Source organism: Dryobates pubescens, chromosome 1 (genome assembly GCF_014839835.1).
Source record: "Dryobates pubescens isolate bDryPub1 chromosome 1, bDryPub1.pri, whole genome shotgun sequence".
Taxonomy (NCBI): domain Eukaryota; kingdom Metazoa; phylum Chordata; class Aves; order Piciformes; family Picidae; genus Dryobates; species Dryobates pubescens.
Window position 1 is genome coordinate 53,882,219 of NC_071612.1, and position 18,050 is coordinate 53,900,268.

Here is an 18,050-nt window from a genome sequence, read left to right on the forward strand (position 1 = left end):
GTAGAGGAATTGATAATCAAGCTCCTTATGTGAATCAAAAGAAATATTGCTGGAATTGATCCATTTATTCATAATCTTGCTATGAAAGCTTGCTTTTAAGGCTGCAAGTTTTTTGAGGAGAATGCTGTGGGAGACAGTGTCCAAAGCTTCACTAAAGTCCAGGTAGACACCTGGTCCACAGCCTTTCCCTCATCCACTGGGTGGTTCACACCTGGTCATAGAAGGAGATCAGGTTGGTTAAGCAGGACCTGCCGTTCATGAACTCATGAAGGCTCAGCCTGGTCCAGCCATTATCCTGCACTTGCTGTGTGAGTGCACCCAAGATGAGCCGCTTCATAATCTTCCCTGGTACCAAGGTCAGGCTGTAGTTCCCTGGATTACAGGGAGTTGATGTTGCTCTCTATTCTCTATCAGGAGGCTGAATACCCTGAGGATAATAGGTCTGATTATTAGAGGCTGAGGCTAGGAAGGCATTAAGTACCTCAGCTGCTTTTCACATCCTTGATAGCAGTGTTCGCCCCTGCAGCCACCAAAGGGTGGACGTTTTCCTTGGCTTTCTTTTTGTTGTTAATGTGTTTGTAAAAAACATTTTTATTATCCCCCATGGCAGCAGCCCAATTCAGTTCTAGCTGGGCTTTTGCCTTTCTGATGTTCTCTCTGCATGACACTAGATCCTCATACTTTTGCTTTTGAAGTAACAGGAGAGTCACTGAAGACAGTGTAAGAAACGTTCCAGACACCATGTACTGAATGAAGTTCAGTTTAACTTATTTTTGTCTTTGTAGTGTATTTTGTGCTGTCAGTTTGAGGCAAATAATTGTTTTGTTTCATTGTAGGGAAGGGTGAACATGGAAAGCCATACCCCCTTACAGAGGAAGACCATGATGATTCTGCTTATAGGGAAAATGGCTTCAACATATTTGTTAGCAACAATATAGCGCTGGAACGATCCCTGCCAGACATCCGACATCCAAAGTAAGTAAATTGATTCCTGGACTGTTTGATTTTATATTTTTTTTAATCTTTCTTTGTTTATATAACCTGTTTTCCCAGAAGGTGACCCCCTCAGCCCATAAAACGTCACCATTTCATTAAATAGGAACCGCAAAATTAATCACCATAGTTAAATCATTCTATACCTACCTTTAAAACTCCTATCTCTTAGTAACACATTAGGGCTACAGAGGCCTCTTTCAGTTGCAGAATTATTTTTGTGGAGTTTCCAGGTAGCAGTTTATTTATTCTGTATAGTTTTTAAGGTTCTCATTTGGTAATAGCTTCACATCTTTAGGCTGGGGGGGCAGGGTGACAATTTGCATTAAATTTTTGAGTCTGTGTCTCCAAAATATTTCTTTTGGCTTTTTTACATGAAAAGTAGGAGCAATCCAATAGCTACAGCTTACCAGGTGCTGATACTATAGCTGATTTATGCGGTGCAGAATTGAAAACAGAATGAGCAATGATGGTATGCACATGCAAAATTAGACAGGCTTGAATTATGTTATTGTTCCTTGATAGCAGTAATATTCTATAGAGAAATAGGATTAAGATTATTCTGGAATATACCACTCATCTGAAAACGATTATGCAGTTCTCAGCAAATATTTATTTTCATGTTCTGTAATTTTTAGCTGCCTTATACAAAGAGGAGAGCTTCCTGTCTTAAACAGGCTGTAGTCCTCTAGAATTATTCTGAGCTCAAAACAAAGAGATTACTTAGTTTGTCTCTTTATGTGGTGCTTTTTCCTCTTTTAATTGGGTGTTGCACAATTAAGTTATGGGGAAAAGGTACAGGAGTATGGCAAAGCTAATTGTCTGGATAAGCAGGCTTGTATTTTCCTTTGGATACAGTTCCCTCTATTGTACAATACTGCAGGTTAACGTAGCTAGTCACTTATTAACCTGTACAATTGTGCTGTGTGAATTAGTTTGAAATTCTTCAGGGAACTGAACAGAAATTGAGAACTTGGCAGAAGTTCTTGGTGTGGCATTGTGGGGAGAGAAACACCATGGCAACTAACACTTCTTGTTCCATTAAATGTGAACTGTCCTTTTCAAAGAATGAACACTATATAAAGGTTTGTGTAGCAAGGCTTTAAAAAACACAATGGAGTCTTTAACATAATAAAAAATATAATTAAATCTTTTATTAGAGGTGTTTATTTGATTGCCATGCTGCACTCAGAAAACACTGCTTTTCTTTTAGTTCATATATGTTAGTGTTGTTTGAATAGAATTAAGTCCAAAGAAGCAGCTTCTTTGTTTTTTTAACAATCGGTATGTTTTATATAGTTTGTTTGCCTTTAACACTGCCAAGCTACCTGAAATTATTTCTAGAAAGAGTGCTTCTGAGAAGTTTGAGTGCTAATGTACAGCTGTAGAGTATCAAAGCTGTATTAAATTACATTGTTGACATGATAACTGTTCATCAAGCATTCTTTTCTATTAACAAAACCACAGAGGACAATTGCTAAATACAGAAGAATCTGGTGTGTTTATCTTCCCTTTGTGTTTCTGTAGTTTGGTCTTCTGGCAGCTTCTCATCTGCTACTGTTCACACTGTCAATGACATTTCTTTGCATCTTCCCAGAAGCAGTGTGAGCAATATATTGTCAGAAATGACATATTAGGAACGAGATGGTGCTGCACCAGCCTTTATCCAGCCCTCTTTTCCCTGCACAAATCCACCGGTGACTTTCACCTACGTTTGGGTGACTTTTGTGTTTGGGAAGCTTGAATCCTTAGGTTTCTGCTTCATCTTCATGTTCTAATTCAGCTAGGTTCCTATAGTGCTCAGTGAAGCCTTGCATGGTGGATGTTTTGATAGTGTCCTGAGTGAACTAACTTGTCTTATGTCCTCTTAACCTTCCTTGTGTTAAACACTTATAATATGAATAGTTCATTAGTTAATTGGCTGTATCGCTTAGCATCTAAATGCAAAGACAAAGGATGTTCTTGTGCTAAAATTGCATACAAGTAGTACCCTGATGAAGGTTGCAAAGCTGGGCTCAGTACTTCTTTTGGTTACACCTTTGAGCAAGTCTGTCTTGAACTTTCAAGAGAGACATGATTCTGACAATGCTTTCTGACCTACTGTCAGAAGCAAGCCAATTTCCCAGCTGCTGTACTTTAAATATGATGGAGGCCAGTCTCTTCACTTTTGGAAAAGCGTCCTCTCTTCAGAAGCATGTGTGAACTATTGAAAACAAAAGTCCTGGTCACCTAAAGTGGAAGGCAACATTATGAGTTTTGTGTAGTAATTAGAATTGGTAATGGAATTACTATTTGTTATCGTTTCTGTACCAATATATATATATTAAAAAAAAAAAAAAAACCTACACAAAAGCAGTTTTTTCATTGTTTCTCTTTGCATGCCCTATGTCACTTTCTGTAGTCTGGAGTACAACGAACCTACTAAAGCTAGGAAAAATGTTGTTTTCTAGTCTAGAGAGACAAACACTACTTATTCTAATTATTTAATATAGCAGCTGACATTAATTCTTATCTTTTCAGCATTATTAAATATTCTGATGTTCATGCTGGTTTTGTTCAAAGAAGCAAAATGAATCAGTAACATTTTGAATAGTGCTCCAAATATGATTTTAGTGAGACTCGGAAGAATGATTGCAATCATCTAGTCTGAACAGTGAATATAAATGTTGTGATGTATACTGTTTCAAACTCCTAAGTGCTTGTAAACTAGAGCATCCAATTTTTTAGTTTTTCTACTCTTGAAACAAGGAATTCAAGCTAATTCCTGATAATGATAGAATAATGAGCATTATGATTTCAAATATTTGGGTTTGGTATGTTTGTATACCTGGATTTCAACAGTCTTCTCTTCTACAATTTGTAATTGTTGATAACTTATGTAGCCACAGATCAGTTGCATAAATCCTTGTTGGTTTGCCTGAGTAATCTGTGACAAGGAATCCTGTCCTTTTTGAGGTTTCCCTGGGCACAGATAGATTCATTTTATGCTGAAGTTCTTTGTTTTCATATTGTACAATAACGATGCCTAACCTCATTTTTGTGATGTCTGCTTTCTAGCCTGCATAGATTGTAGCCAGTGTTTCCAGTCGCTGACTACTGGGTTTGCAGTTAACTGTGTGATACAGTGGCCTTTCACTGTTGCTCCCATCACCATTCAGAAGTCAGAGCTATGCTCATTTCTCTTACACATTAAATTTTTCACAGACCTCAGAAGAAATGCATTACCCATATTTCTTTGAATATGAAGTTTAGCTGAAGGCTGTGAGATGATCTGTGTCCTGAACACTAATGAGATTTTCTTTCTTTTTAATAATGAAAAACACAAATTTCACTCTACCTGTTCTGCATAACTGAAACTCTCCAACTCTTCATTCTTGTTAGCAGCAGAAGCTGAGAGAACGCCTGACTGGTTTTGCTCTCAAAACACTTGAATGTGGTGTAGTTGCTGCTCCTTGTATTTTCAGAAGTGGCTAAATATGTGATTGGATTTCTTAGAGGGGGGTTGTTGGGGTGTTTTGGCTGTATCTTTTTGTGTCTTTGGAATAGTTGCAGAGTTAGTGTTAATCCTTAGTTATATTTTAGTAAACTTTTCAAAAGACTAGAATTACTAGACTCTCATGGGTAAGGGATATGTTATATAAATATAGTTATACAATCATGCAGTTATTCATATCTGAGTCCTCTAAAAATTTTCAGTTACTACACTGGATGTATTTAATTGCTTTCTTTTTATAAATGCAGTCCATTTTCACAGTTTAAGCTATGTATACTGTCCTTAAAAATAAAATTTGTAAAATCTGTCTTTAATTCAGTACTCTGAGATAGATTCCAATGCATTCTCTAGTCGTTTTATGATCTTAAAGAAAAGCTTAGCTTGCCCCACCTCAAAACACTGAAGAAAAATTATTTAATCTAATTAAAGTCTACTGAAGTTTACAGTATTTCATAGGGCTTATGGAATTAATTAGTTGTTTGGATTGATCTTCAATTGAATTTTTGATTATATGCTGGAAGAAACTAAAAGAGTAGGTAGTTTCTTTCTAGTTCTGTTCCACTTCTGGAAATCAGAAATGTCTTTATATACACATATAGGCTTCATTGCCTCATACCACTGTTTACTACCTGGCCACAGAGCAACTGGTTAAACTGAAATTGGAATTCTCGTGGGGTAGTGAGAAAGCTGGAGGTTATTACTCTGACTGCTTTTGGAAGCATTTTGTGTAGCTACTGAATAATGCAGTGAAGGTGCAAGTTCACACGGTCCAAAATGTTGTAGGCAATGTCCTTGTTTCCAAGCATTACCACACTGTTCTCTGCAATTGCCTCAGGGCATCTGATTTGAAGTGCAGTTTTGGCCTTCTGTCTCTGTCATACCTTCTCTTAGTTCTCCTAGTATTGATAGTAACAAACGACACGGAATAGTTCCCAAATGCTTTCTGGGTGCTTTGTCTCCTTTTTTATATGACAGCGTCAGCTAAAATGGGGGTAAAGATTGATGATTACCCTTCTGTCCTTTTGGTGAGAAACGGCATGCATCACTTAATAGGCCAGTGAGACGTGTCCAAGCCTGATAGGTCTCTTTCTGTTTACTGAAAAGAATTTGGTAAAAGAAATAAGCTGTTTATATAAGTGGAGGAAAGTAGTTCTTGTGTGTTTAGATGCCTCGCATGTTACTTAGTATCCAGTAAAGCCTGCCATGCTGCTGTCACAAGATGTGGTAGCAGGCATTAGAACTTACTGCTTGTGCTGGCATATGTGGTCGAAGAGGCATTCTCATTGCTTGCTCCTGTTTCTACTGGCTGTGAATTGGTATTACAGACACCGCTCAGACCTAGTGATATCTTGCCCAGTATTTTATCTCATACATATTGTATGGAAGATGAAGCTGGGAGAGGTATGAAGCTAGTCACATACTGCTCTGAAAGAAAGTAGAGAAGACATGTAGGCAGATCACAGCAGGACTGTCTCAAAATACAAATATTTCTGTAACCTTCTCTCTCAAAAAAGAAGTGATTTAGGGATGTGTGCACGTGTATATATTAAATAAATTAGGCTACTTGCTGATACTTTGGAATTCATAGATAATAAAGCACAAGGTTTAAACTGAATGTAATTATAGTACTAGGATTCCCGCTGATACAGGCTCGCTTGTGAGGGATTTTGAGATGATAGGAAATTACCACATGCATTCATTTTTTTCTATTATTTTTTCCCAAGCCTAGTTTTAATATATGTGGATGAGTAGATATGTTTCATAACACATGTGATTAATTACTATTTTTTTAAGGTTTTCCCATGAATGATGATGGGTTTATACCTCACTATAAAGTTTTGTGAATGTAAACATGCTTTGTGTCGTAAAGTTTATCCGCCACCTCTTCCCTTGGTTAGAGAAATATTTTGATTTGAAGGACAAAGTGAGGCAAACTCACTGACTTTGACTTCTTCAAAGTCATGCAGTGCTGCTGGAGTGACTCTGCATGATGCCATTTGACATAAAGTAACAAGCACTTAATTCATCTCTATCAGCTCTGATGAAGTCCATGCTGAGGGAAACATACATAAAGAACACAAAGCTTCGCCTGTTTCATTTCCAAGACCTGTTAGTGCATTTTAGAGCAGTAACACAGATTATTTCTACTGTATAGTTTCATTCTGTTTATACTTAAATTAAAAGAGCAATAATGTTTTGAAGAAAGTTTGTTTGTTCTAGTAGGGAAAAGCATTGTGACATTTATTCAGGTCCATACTCAGTGATGCCTGCCTGCTTTCCAGCTGTGAGCCATTGTGAAAATAAAGGTTGCTTTCTCTTCCATCAGCTCACAAGCTAATTTTACAGCCTTGTCAAGTGGCAGCAGAAATTACTAGTTAACATTACTTCATCAGGCTTGCTTGACAAAGCTAGATTGGAACAGAAGGATGGTGTGACTGAAGCTTCTTGTTGTAAATTTAATACTTTGACATGCTAAGACAATTACTATGTAAACATTCACTGTGAAATATTTTGTGGTGGTAGTTTATAGAGGACTGGGAGCTATAGTTCTTTAGTAAAAGGCGGGGGAAAGGGACATATCTGAAAAAAAAACACCCAACTCACATAAGAGAGTATGCACTGACAAAACCAGTGGGGTGAAGTTGAATGTCTTTGTTTTGCTGTAACATTCTCTGGCACTTGCTGTAAGAAGATAAAATTGAGGGTGGGCTACTTTTATGATCTAGCAACTGCCACAGTAGGCTGCTACCTTGCTTCCTAAATGCAGCAGAAGGCTGTGTACAAGACATTTAACTTTTCCTAAAACATTACCCATCAGAAGGGGCAGTTTACAGGGTTGTAGATGTGTCTAGAGGGCACAGAGCTTTGTAACTGAGCAAGGCATTGCTACTGGCATCCTTTAATATGCATAAAATATTGTTGTTGCTATATCCACAAGGTCAGAAAAAATGCTGCTGTTATGAATCAGCTTTTGCTGTAAAGTGGCTGAAATGTTGCCAGTCATGCTCTCCTTTCTCGTAATTTTAGAAGCCTATTTTCTTTCATGTGCTCTTCAACAGATGGTAGATTTCTACATGTTTCTGTTAAGGGAGGCTGTATAGATGCAAAATTTTGCAGTTCTGCATCTTTTCTTAAGCTAGCATGATATTTTAGGACTTCTTTTCTTACATATAAACTCAGGGGGTTAAACAGAACTATCCCTATTCTTTGAAGTGGAAGCACTATTTCTTTATTTCTGCCCAGCTGAGGTGGCCAACCTACAAAAGAAAATAATCATAATAATAATAATCTTGTAATTATAACTGTGTGATTATAACTCCTTTTCACTACCTGTGTTGTTATGAGTGGTCCTCTTTTATCAGTGCCTCCTGGAAATAGCTTCCAGGTGTTTTTGTGACTTTTTTTTTTGTTTCTTCATCCCCTTCTCCTGTCCAGATATGTTAATTTAGACTCATGTTTGATATACATAAGCTTGCTTTCCAAGGTTGTAATATAATCTCTTGTTGACAACCATTTATTCATTTAGAATCATAGAATTGTTAGGGTTGGAAGGGACCTCAAGGATCATCTAGTTCCAATCCCCTGCCGTGGATCAGGTTGCCCAGAGCCACATCCAGCCTGGCCTTAAAAACCTCCAGGGATGGGGCTTAGACCGCCTCCCTGGGCAACCTGCTCCAGTGTCTCACTAACTTCATGGTGAAGAACTTGTTCCTAACATCCAATCTGAATCTACCCTTTTCTATTTTTCTCTTCCATTCCCCCTAGTCCTATCACTACCTGACACAATAAAAAGTCCCTCACCAGCTTTCGTGTAGGCCACTTTCAGATACTGGAAGGCCACAATAAGGTCTGCTCAGAGCCTTCTCTTCTCCAGACTGAATAGAATAGAATAGACCAGGTTGGAAGAGACCTTCAAGATCATCGTGTCCAACCTATCAACCAATCCAACCCACCTAATCAACTAAACCATGGCACCAAGCACCCCATCAAGTCTCCTCCTGAACACCTCCAATGATGGTGACTCCACCACCTCCCTGGGCAGCACATTCCAATGGACAATCACTCTCTCTGTATAGAACTTCCTCCTAACCTCCAGTCTAAACCTCCCCTGGTGCAGCTTGAGACTGTGTCCTCTTGTCCTGGTGCTGGCTGCCTGGGAGAAGAGACCAACCTCTGCCTGTCTACAACCTCCTTTCAGGTAGTTGTAGAGAGCAATAAGGTCACCCCTGAGTCTCCTCTTTTCCAGGCTAAGCAACCCCAGCTCCCTCAGCCTCTCCTCACAGGGGTTGTGTTCCAAACCCTTCACCAACTTTGTTGCCCTTCTCTGGACACGTTCCAGCAAGTCAACCTCCTTCCTAAAGTGAGGGGCCCAGAACTGGACACAGTACTCGAGGTGCAGCCTAACCAGTGCAGTGTACAGGGGCAGAATGACCTCCCTGCTCCTGCTGGCCACACTGTTCCTGATGCAGGCCAGGATGCCATTGGCCCTCCTGGCTGCCTGGGCCCATCTCTCTCAATCTGTCCTCATAGGAGAGGTGCTTCAGCCCTCTGATCAACCTCGTGGCCCTTCTCTGGGCACATTCCAGCACCTCCATATTTTTCTTGTAATAGGGGTTCCTGAACTGGATGCAGTACTCCAGGTGGGGTCTCATAAGAGTGGTGAAGAGGAGGAGAATCACTTCCCTCAACCTGCTGGCCATCTTGTTGCAGCCCAGGATACAGTTGACTTTGTGGGCTGCAAGTGCACACTGCTGGTTCATGTTGAGCTTCTCATCCACTAGCGCCCTCGAGTCCTTTTCTTCAGGCCTGCTCTCAAGCCAGTTATTGCCCCGCCTATATCAGTGCCTCGGATTGCCCCGATCCAGATGCACTTTTGTCTCCAGTTCTGTAAACAGCTGGTTACCAATCATTAATGATGAGGCTGCATTGGTAGTATACCTGAACAGGGTAAGCTGTAGCGATTTATAAATATGTAGTTGTACCTGAAGTATAATTTGTGTTTCTGAGCAAAGCAAATGAATGTTGCCTCAAACACTGAGCATTACAGATTCTACCAAGCTATTTGGTAACACAAGTATGGGTGTAAGGATGAAACTGAAGAAAAGTATAATGAAAGTAATGAGAGACTAGTCAAATCAGGAACAGTGTGGCCAGCAGGAGCAGGGAGGTCATTCTGCCCCTGTACACTGCACTGGTTAGGCCAAACCTCGAGTACTGTGTCCAGTTCTGGGCCCCTCACTTTAGGAAGGAGGTTGACTTGCTGGAACGAGTCCAGAGAAGAGCAACAAAGTTGGTGAGGGGTTTGGAACACAAGCCCTATGAGGAGAGGCTGAGGGAGCTGGGGTTGCTTAGTCTGGAGAGGAGACTCAGGGGTGACCTTATTACTCTCTACAACTACCTGAAGGGAGGTTGTAGAGAGACGGATGTTGGTCTCTTCTCCCAGGCAGCCAGTACCAGAACAAGAGGACACAGTCTCAAGCTGCGTCAGGGCAGGTTTAGGCTGGAGGTTAGGAGGAAGTTTTACACAGAGAGAGTGATTGCCCATTGGAAAGGGCTGCCCGAGGAGGTGGTGGGGTCGCTGGGGGTGTTCAGGGCGAGGCTTGACAGGATGCTTGGTTGTATGGTTTAGTTGATTGGGTGGTGTTGAATGATAGGTTGGACACGATGATCTTGAAGGTCTCTTCCACCCTGGTTTATTCTATTCTATTCTATTCTATTCTAAATTGGGTGCTCTTAGCATCATTAAATATTTATCCTTTTATCAGTATGGACATGATGTGGAGTATATAGCCAGGAGTGATTACTGAAAGCACTTTCATGGAAATTATTGTGATATAAACTGGAGTAAAAAATCAGTTTAGTGTACTAATTTAAGGTAGATTGAATTAGATGACTACCCTCAATCCCATAGGATTTCCTCTTGTCCTGTCACTTGTTACTGGGGAAGACTGACCAAGACTCCCCTTGACAGAATATTCTTTCAGGATTTTATTTGTTGGTTTCTGATTTTATGGAAGTAGAGAAATTATTTGGTTTAAAATCATACTTGCAGGAAGTTAAAAATACAAAAGGAAGCAAATGCCTAGCTTTCAAGAATGGCATAAAAAATACACATATGTATGGTAATATCATTTGTTCTAATCCAAGAAGCATCACTGTTAACAAACAGCTGGCAACAGCAGGTGAAGTTTTCAGTAGGTGCCTTTCTTAATTTGCAAGCTGCAGCAACTACAATATTAATAGTAGGCTTCTTTTGTTCTACTTTTTCCTACGGATAAGAAAAGGAATTTTTAATTAACTCTCTTGCTGTAGTGGATTTTTTTTTTCTTCCCAAAAATGTTGGAATACATACTTTTTATCACTAGGTAATGAGTAATGTTTTCTCCAGAACTTCATATTCTTGCAAAACATTTTTTGTTCTTTCCATTGTGCATATGTGTTCCACCAGCAAACTGCTTATTAAAAAGTTTCCAAAAGTATTCTCTTGGAAATGGTGTGTCATTAAATTCATTGTTGACATGTTTCAGGAAGAAATGTCTGAATTACAAATTTCAATGTTGTTTTTTAGGAAAGCATGTGAAAACTTGGTTGTTTATTCACAACTCTGACAGTTAATATTTGACAAATACAACTGCAGTAGCTGTGGGGTTTTTTAATTCATTTGGAACATTTCTTTCATTGTGGTCATTGTACAGTAAAGGGGTAAATATTGATTTCTAAGTGACTTTTATAAAGTGGAAATGCAAACTAAGCAGAAAATATATGTAGATCAGCATTAGGACCTACAGCAATATTTGATATACATGCTTATCTTTGCTACTTTTCCGAAAGAACATCTGTACTTTTTTCAACCTAGAAGTTGCAGGTCTGAACTTTTTTTTCATTTTCTGTTGTTTTCATTTGTTTATCACAAGGGTGACATGTTTCTGCTTGTAGGGATACCTTTATCAGGGTGCGAATTTCTCTTGGGGAATAAGAAATCATTCAGCTACTCTGTCCCCAGAGCTGAAAATGCCATGCTGTGTTAACACCAGAGAAATGTGTCTCTTTTCTCTCCTTTTTCAACAAAACATGAAAGATGAGATCCTATCAGTTTCACTAACCTAAACATTAGTCATGAAATATTCTAAGCTGCTGGGTAAAACTGGATTGCAAAGCCATTATTTATGTTTAAAGAATGAGGTTTTGTACTCAAGTATGTAAACAACTCAGTATTGAAAATGGTTAGGCTGAGCACCGATGCTGTTCAATTAAAATGCTGAAGGTGCAGTGCTTTCAAAGATGAAAGGTTGTTTACATTTTCTTGCTTGTAGCAGTCTGTATTTTCAGTGGTTTATCTCTGTGTTTAATAGCAGCAATCATTTTGGATGCCTAGCTGTGGAGTTGGGAGTTGTGGGTGTTGTTGTTTTGCATATTGTAAGCACATGTCACCCAGAATATTACTGAATTTTTTTTCTTGAGTTTTGGTCTCATGCTGTAGAGGACTGTTTTTACAAATTCTGTCTGCTATGGACAAAAATAAAATAATTTTTAAAAAATCAAAAACTGAATAAAATCATGTCAGATTTTCTTTTGCTTCATATTTTTGTTCAGAATTCTTGATGATAAGTGAATTTGTTTTCTGAAAGTAACATCACAGGCATGATATGCCCTCTGTCATTTTGCAGAGGAAAGCTTCCAACAAAGGAAAATAATCTTATTTCAGGCAGTTAAATTTTTCATTTATTCTGCTTACATTTTGACCCTGCTTAGATATATTATATGTTCTAAGCAATATGCATATTTTAAATTAACTGATTATGTTGCATGAAACTACTGTTTGATTACACTGATTTTGTGCCAGCAACTGTAATGGTTGAATGGCCCAAATGGGTGGCAGTATATGCCAACTCAGACTTTTAAGTGTGCTTATACAATTATTTTCTTGTCTTTTCAGCTGTAAGCACAAGGTGTACTTAGAAAAGCTACCAAATACTAGCATCATTATCCCATTTCATAATGAAGGCTGGACTTCACTCTTGCGAACGATACACAGTATTATCAACCGCACTCCAGACAGCCTGATAGCAGAAATCATTCTTGTGGATGACTTCAGTGATAGAGGTAAGGTTTGATTGATATTTTTTTTTCCTGTGTTTTGTTGTTGTTGTTGCTTGTTTGGGGGGTTTTTATACTTGAAATTTATAATGTAACATGGTCCTTACAGAAACTAAGGGGAAGCAGAAAATGAGGAGGCTATACCTGTTTTGCTGCCTGCCTATTAAACCTGTTTGGTTGTTAGCTGGAATAAACATGTATAAGAGGCTTTTGGTTTATTTTACATGAATACTGAAATTCTTGTCAAAGGGAGAAGGCTATGAGTTGTCCGTTGCCTCTTAATAATATAGTATTTTGAGTATATTATTTCTGAAAGAATGCACAATTTAGTGTGCCAATATCTTTTTCTCAGGCTTCACTTCTACTCAGAAAACCTATTGACTTTGACCATTTTAGGTGCAGTTCATTGTATTTTTAATAATGGAATTTCATTGAGTTATCTTCATATGCTAGTATAAAATAGCCATACAAAGGAGTGAGACTCTTCTGAATGCAATGTGAAAAACTGCTTTAGAATAGTTCAAGTGTACATTGTCTATATTTAGTAAGAAAACTACAACCACTTAATGACTTCTGCTATCAGTACTTCTTAAGTGCAACACAAGAAATGAAAGTTCTGTATTGCTCAAATGAAGTTTAACAATTTCTTAGGTAAAATTCATCTGTGACAATGGTGTGGAACTGGGAAATGGTTTTCATGCAAATTTCTATACATCTTTTAGACTGTCAGCATGAAGAGCTTTGGATTTTGTTTACTGTTTGGGATTTTCTTTCTGGTTTCTTTTGAAATGAGGTGCTAGTGTGTACATGAGCCTTGCTCTAAGCAGATGGATAGCGAAAGAGAGAATTGTACTCCTGAGTAATGTTTTAGGTAAGACTTTTGTCTCAGCTAGGAACTAACAGGAACAGATTTCTGATGTACTGTTGTGAGAAGCATCTGAGTGAATGAGAGGAATATTAGTCGAGTGCTGTAGTGGAATCATTTTTGTAAGATTTTTAACTCAGTGTTTCAGGGGTTAGAAAGATTAATGCTGCACCCATCTATCTTACCCTCTTATATGTGCTGGTTCAGTTGCAGTGTGTCCTTTGATGAACTGCCTCTCTATCTGTAATACAATTCAAGTGAAATTGTGAAGTGAGTACAGTTCTGGCTGTACTGTGTTTATAAAATCTACACTGTGGATGAAAGGTTTCAAAACAAGAAGCGTAAATTAGCACGACAATTTTTCTGCAGGCTAACAATTTCTCTAGTAGACAACTTACAGGGATGTCTGCAAGTTCTTTTATGAGGTGTCTGACAAGTAAAAATTATTCTTATATTGAGAAAGCAGCTATTGAAGCTGTGCTTTGTTCAGTATGGTTATACTGTAGCTTCTTTTTTTTTTCTTTAATAGAGATCATAGTGACTATTGTTGGTATACTTTTGAATGTGTTAATGTCTTAGAAAACTTACCTGCTTTCCAAGTTACTAGAAAAAGAAATGACAGTAAACAGGGAACACTGTAACTTTTGTTGCTCTTTCTTGCCTGCCCTAACTCAGGTTCTGCTGCTGAAAGTGTTTTGGGAGTAAATATTCTGTGTAATATCAATTCTTTTTAAACTCACATAACACTGCAGAAATATCCTGCAACTTCTTAATTTCCTGTTATGCAAACCTGTATCACTTTTCAGTGGAAAATTTTTCAGCTCTCCAAAGTGGTTCACAGAGCTTGAAGATGCTTAACATGTCTAGTTTGAAAATCTGAAATAAATGCATTAAGACTTGTGTGGAAACTTGTATGTGTTTTTGGAATGGTTGCCAGTTTTGAACTTGAGCATATTTGGTGCTGAGTGTTTTGAGAAGAGTAAATGCACACAAAAAATTGCTCTGAATTCAGTAACATTGAATTTCAAGTCAGATGTGTCATTTTCGTGCATCTGAAATGGGTTTAATGCTTGTGTTTCTGATCCTCTAAGCTCCAATTAACTGAGGAGCTGACTGATGTCTATCCCTGTTTCTTTCATAATTTCTTTTTTGTTTTGAACATGATTGGTTTCTTTCACCCTTTAGTTGTTTTTTTCCAAGACCAATAAGAGTGGTAAAGCAGTGTGAAAGATAAAAAAATACGTGTGTGTGTTCAGTTGTTGACAAAGCTACTACAATTGTTGCAAGGAAAGTTTATTTTAGCATTGAATCAGTACAGTGACTAGTGATAAATTTGTATCCTTCTTTATCATGGTGTAATTTCTTCATGACAAAATATACCAAACAGCTGACAAGCAACTATTACTTTTGTGAAATCCACTATATACAGCTTAAGTGATGCTGTATATGCAATACTTATTCCATTACTTTGTATTATGAAGAGAGTTTTTGCTAGGAACCTAAACATTATTTGCAGATAGTTGAAAGTGAGAATGTACTGTTATTTTAAAAGCATGAGAAATGTTTTTCTCTAAGATGTTCTGCTAATCAAACTTTCTACTAATAAAAAAAAAAGTCTAAGAATTTGTTATGAAAAGCTAATTGCTGTTCGAGATAGATTAGATCAGGAAAATTGGAAACTTAAAAGCTTTGTAAAAGATGGGTAAAAATGCAGAAGCTTTTAGTTTTCTTAACTAATGCAAATATAAATACTGAAATACACACAAAGATATTTTGATAACAGATTATGAAGAGGTTTTACTGCACAGCCAGGTACCCAGCAGTTTGCTGGTTTGTCTGCAGAATCATTTGAGCACCTTCATTTTATTTATGTATGTATTTATGTATTTGTCTTTTCTGATCAAACTCAAACTTTAAATAGTTCATGCATAATATTCACTGGAAATTATGATGTTTAGATGTTATAAAAACAAAGCACCTTTTTAAATATCAGTATAATGCAGACTTGAGACTTGGTTTTAGGACAGAGGTAAGCAAATATGAAATTTGGAAATGCACTGTTCGCTTATGGCCAAATTTAATATAGAAGTAGATTAATCTAAAAAGTCATTGGTGGCAGTTGAAAGGAAATGTAAATTTAAATACAGACACACAAAGTTGCAAAATTTCTTTTTCCGAATCATTTATAGAGAGTTTAAATACTTGAAAATGATGAAGTAATGAGATGGAGAAAATTGATGTAGTCAGTGGAAGTGTTTCAACAAAAAAATCTTTTTGTTAACATTGTAGAAAGAAATGTTTGAATGGTGAAAGGGAACTGAATCTAGAGTTTTCAGGAATTTCACCATAAATAAAAGAAATACATTGTCACTTAACAAACTCCACAAAAAAAGAGGCAAGTATTAAGCTTCTACTTAGTTTGCCTTAAAAAGCTATTGATAAGGAAACTGTCCATGCTGTGTGCTGGCAGACCCTTGAATTTAATAACTTTTTTATCTTCCAAATTGGTTTAGCACTTGCTAGAGACTTAAACTGAATAACTCTGTTCCAAGTATCACAGCTTTTTCACAAAAGTTTAATGCCTTTGCATGCAAAGTTATGCAGAATATATCTTTGCAGTGGATCTTAGGTTGCAGTTCCAATACCCAATTCATACAAGCACTGCATTCCAAATTTTGTGTGAGCTAAAAACCTACCAATTTCAGTGTCACCTGCAATTGAAAAATAAACACTTATGCTGGAGGTAGCAGCATAGCTTTGTGTCATGTGTCTCTGCAGTGGGTTTGTGTGCAGCTTGGGTATTCTGAGCCTGGTTTCTGGGGAAATGAGCTTTGCAGAAAGTGTTGGTTCAGTTTGGGGGAGCCTTGGTTGTGTGTTTTGCGTGAGAGGGGGTTTCAAAATGGGGGGTGGGAGGTTGATTTGCAGGTTTATATTTGGCAGTAGAGTGTTTATTGTTGGCATAGTTTGAAGTTACACTGTTGGCAGACAGACCTCTGAAAACACGACAAGAAGTGGCAGTTTTAGAAGAAAGGAGAAGATGAAAGAGGAAGCAAGTTTTTGCTGGTTCAATTATAGAACAGCTTGCACTTGCAAAGGAAAACTGAAAACTCTAATTGACGTTTTAAAACTGGGGGAACATAAATCTGCATAATAGCAAAGCAATTCACTTAGGCTGCCAACACGTGCTCGATCTGTCCATCAACGTTTTTGTTCCTTTTATGTTTTAATGTCTTTATTAGCATAATCAGGCCTGCGAACTCTTACTGACAGCATGTGCCCATGCATGTAAAATAGACTTACCAAGCGTTTTTACTTTACCTCATAGTTCTCTAACTTACTGTAAGAAGAATAAACCACACTACACCCAACAATGAACTGAAGAGCAGTAACAATTATCAAGTGGTTTTTCAGTTTACAGGAAAAAATTGGCAGGGGTTAAAAAAAAAAATAAATGGAAAAGGGTAAGTTTAGCAGCCAACAGCTTTTTGCAGGACAAAACTAGCTTCTGTTGCTTGCAATGAAGTGATGTTTTGGCGGAAAATGACAAACCAGAAAATGTTCTTGTTGATGAGTCAGTCCCCTTTCATTTTGTCAGCTGTTACATGTTCCTGTCTGTGTTCACTTGCTTAGCTCTGTTTTGTGCAATGCTACTCACTGGAAAGTATCATACCATCTTGTACCAGATGTCTTATGCTTTGTGCTGGATCTCTGAATAGCCCAGATTAAGAACATACAAGTCAATCTACAAATGCAAGCTGTGGCTACTTGTTCAGAGCTTAGTTTAGTTGGTCAGTGAATTGCAATACGCTGAATGATATGCTTAATTTGTGTGAATGTGGGTTATTGTGAAACAGGTAAGATCTTCCTCCTAGTAGCCTACTAAATGCTTTTGGCCTTATGGGTGTTGTATGATTTCTAGTTCTGTAAATTCTATCAGGAATATTATACAATAGTGGTAGGGTAAGGGAGGTTGTGCTAAATGTAAAGCAGCTCTACCAGGATATCAGACTGCACAACTTCCCACTCAAGAAGCGCATGCTGTTTGTTGCTTGAAGATGAAATTCCCTCTATTTTGCTTGCAGACAGCTAGTTTATGTAACATGTCACTTATGATTCCAGTTTATGGATGCTTGGCTTCAGATCATGGCTGGATGTAACTTTCCTGATGAAATGAAAGTGAAGGTTATATTGTATGAATGACTACTTTGTTACAGGCAATTCGTCTATAGACAGAAAATTCTCTGGTATGGTGAAAGAACCCTTCTCAAAAATTTGCCATTGTTACAAAAACATACAACATATTAAAAATAAAATTGGAAGAGGATGTTGTAGTATTGTGGAATGCTTTTCAATCTGTCCCTTAAGTTTAGGAGCCTGTTTTTCAAGATGGTATGTAATTTCTCAGTTACTTTTCTTTTAAGCTGAGCTCTTTCAAGTTACAGCAGTTAATTCTCCTTTGTATACCAGATACTGTACTTTTGAACTCGGATGTCTAATGATCCCCGAAAGCTAACCATTATTGTGGAAAAAAAAAACCAAACATGTGTCTATGAGGATTTGGCACCAAAAGGAACACTTTCAACAGTGTCCATGCTGAATGCA

At 37.8% G+C, this 18,050-nt stretch overlaps 1 protein-coding gene across 2 annotated transcripts in view; it reads left to right on the forward strand.

Annotated features, from left to right (window-relative positions):
• GALNTL6 (polypeptide N-acetylgalactosaminyltransferase like 6) overlaps positions 1 to 18,050 on the forward strand; it is a 423,107-nt gene that overhangs the window by 174,541 nt on the left and 230,516 nt on the right. For both annotated transcript variants that reach the window (XM_009900801.2, XM_054166080.1), the window contains 2 exons: positions 837 to 975; positions 12,423 to 12,589. In XM_009900801.2, the coding sequence (XP_009899103.1) occupies positions 837 to 975; positions 12,423 to 12,589 (306 nt within the window). The remainder of the gene's footprint in view (positions 1 to 836; positions 976 to 12,422; positions 12,590 to 18,050) is intronic.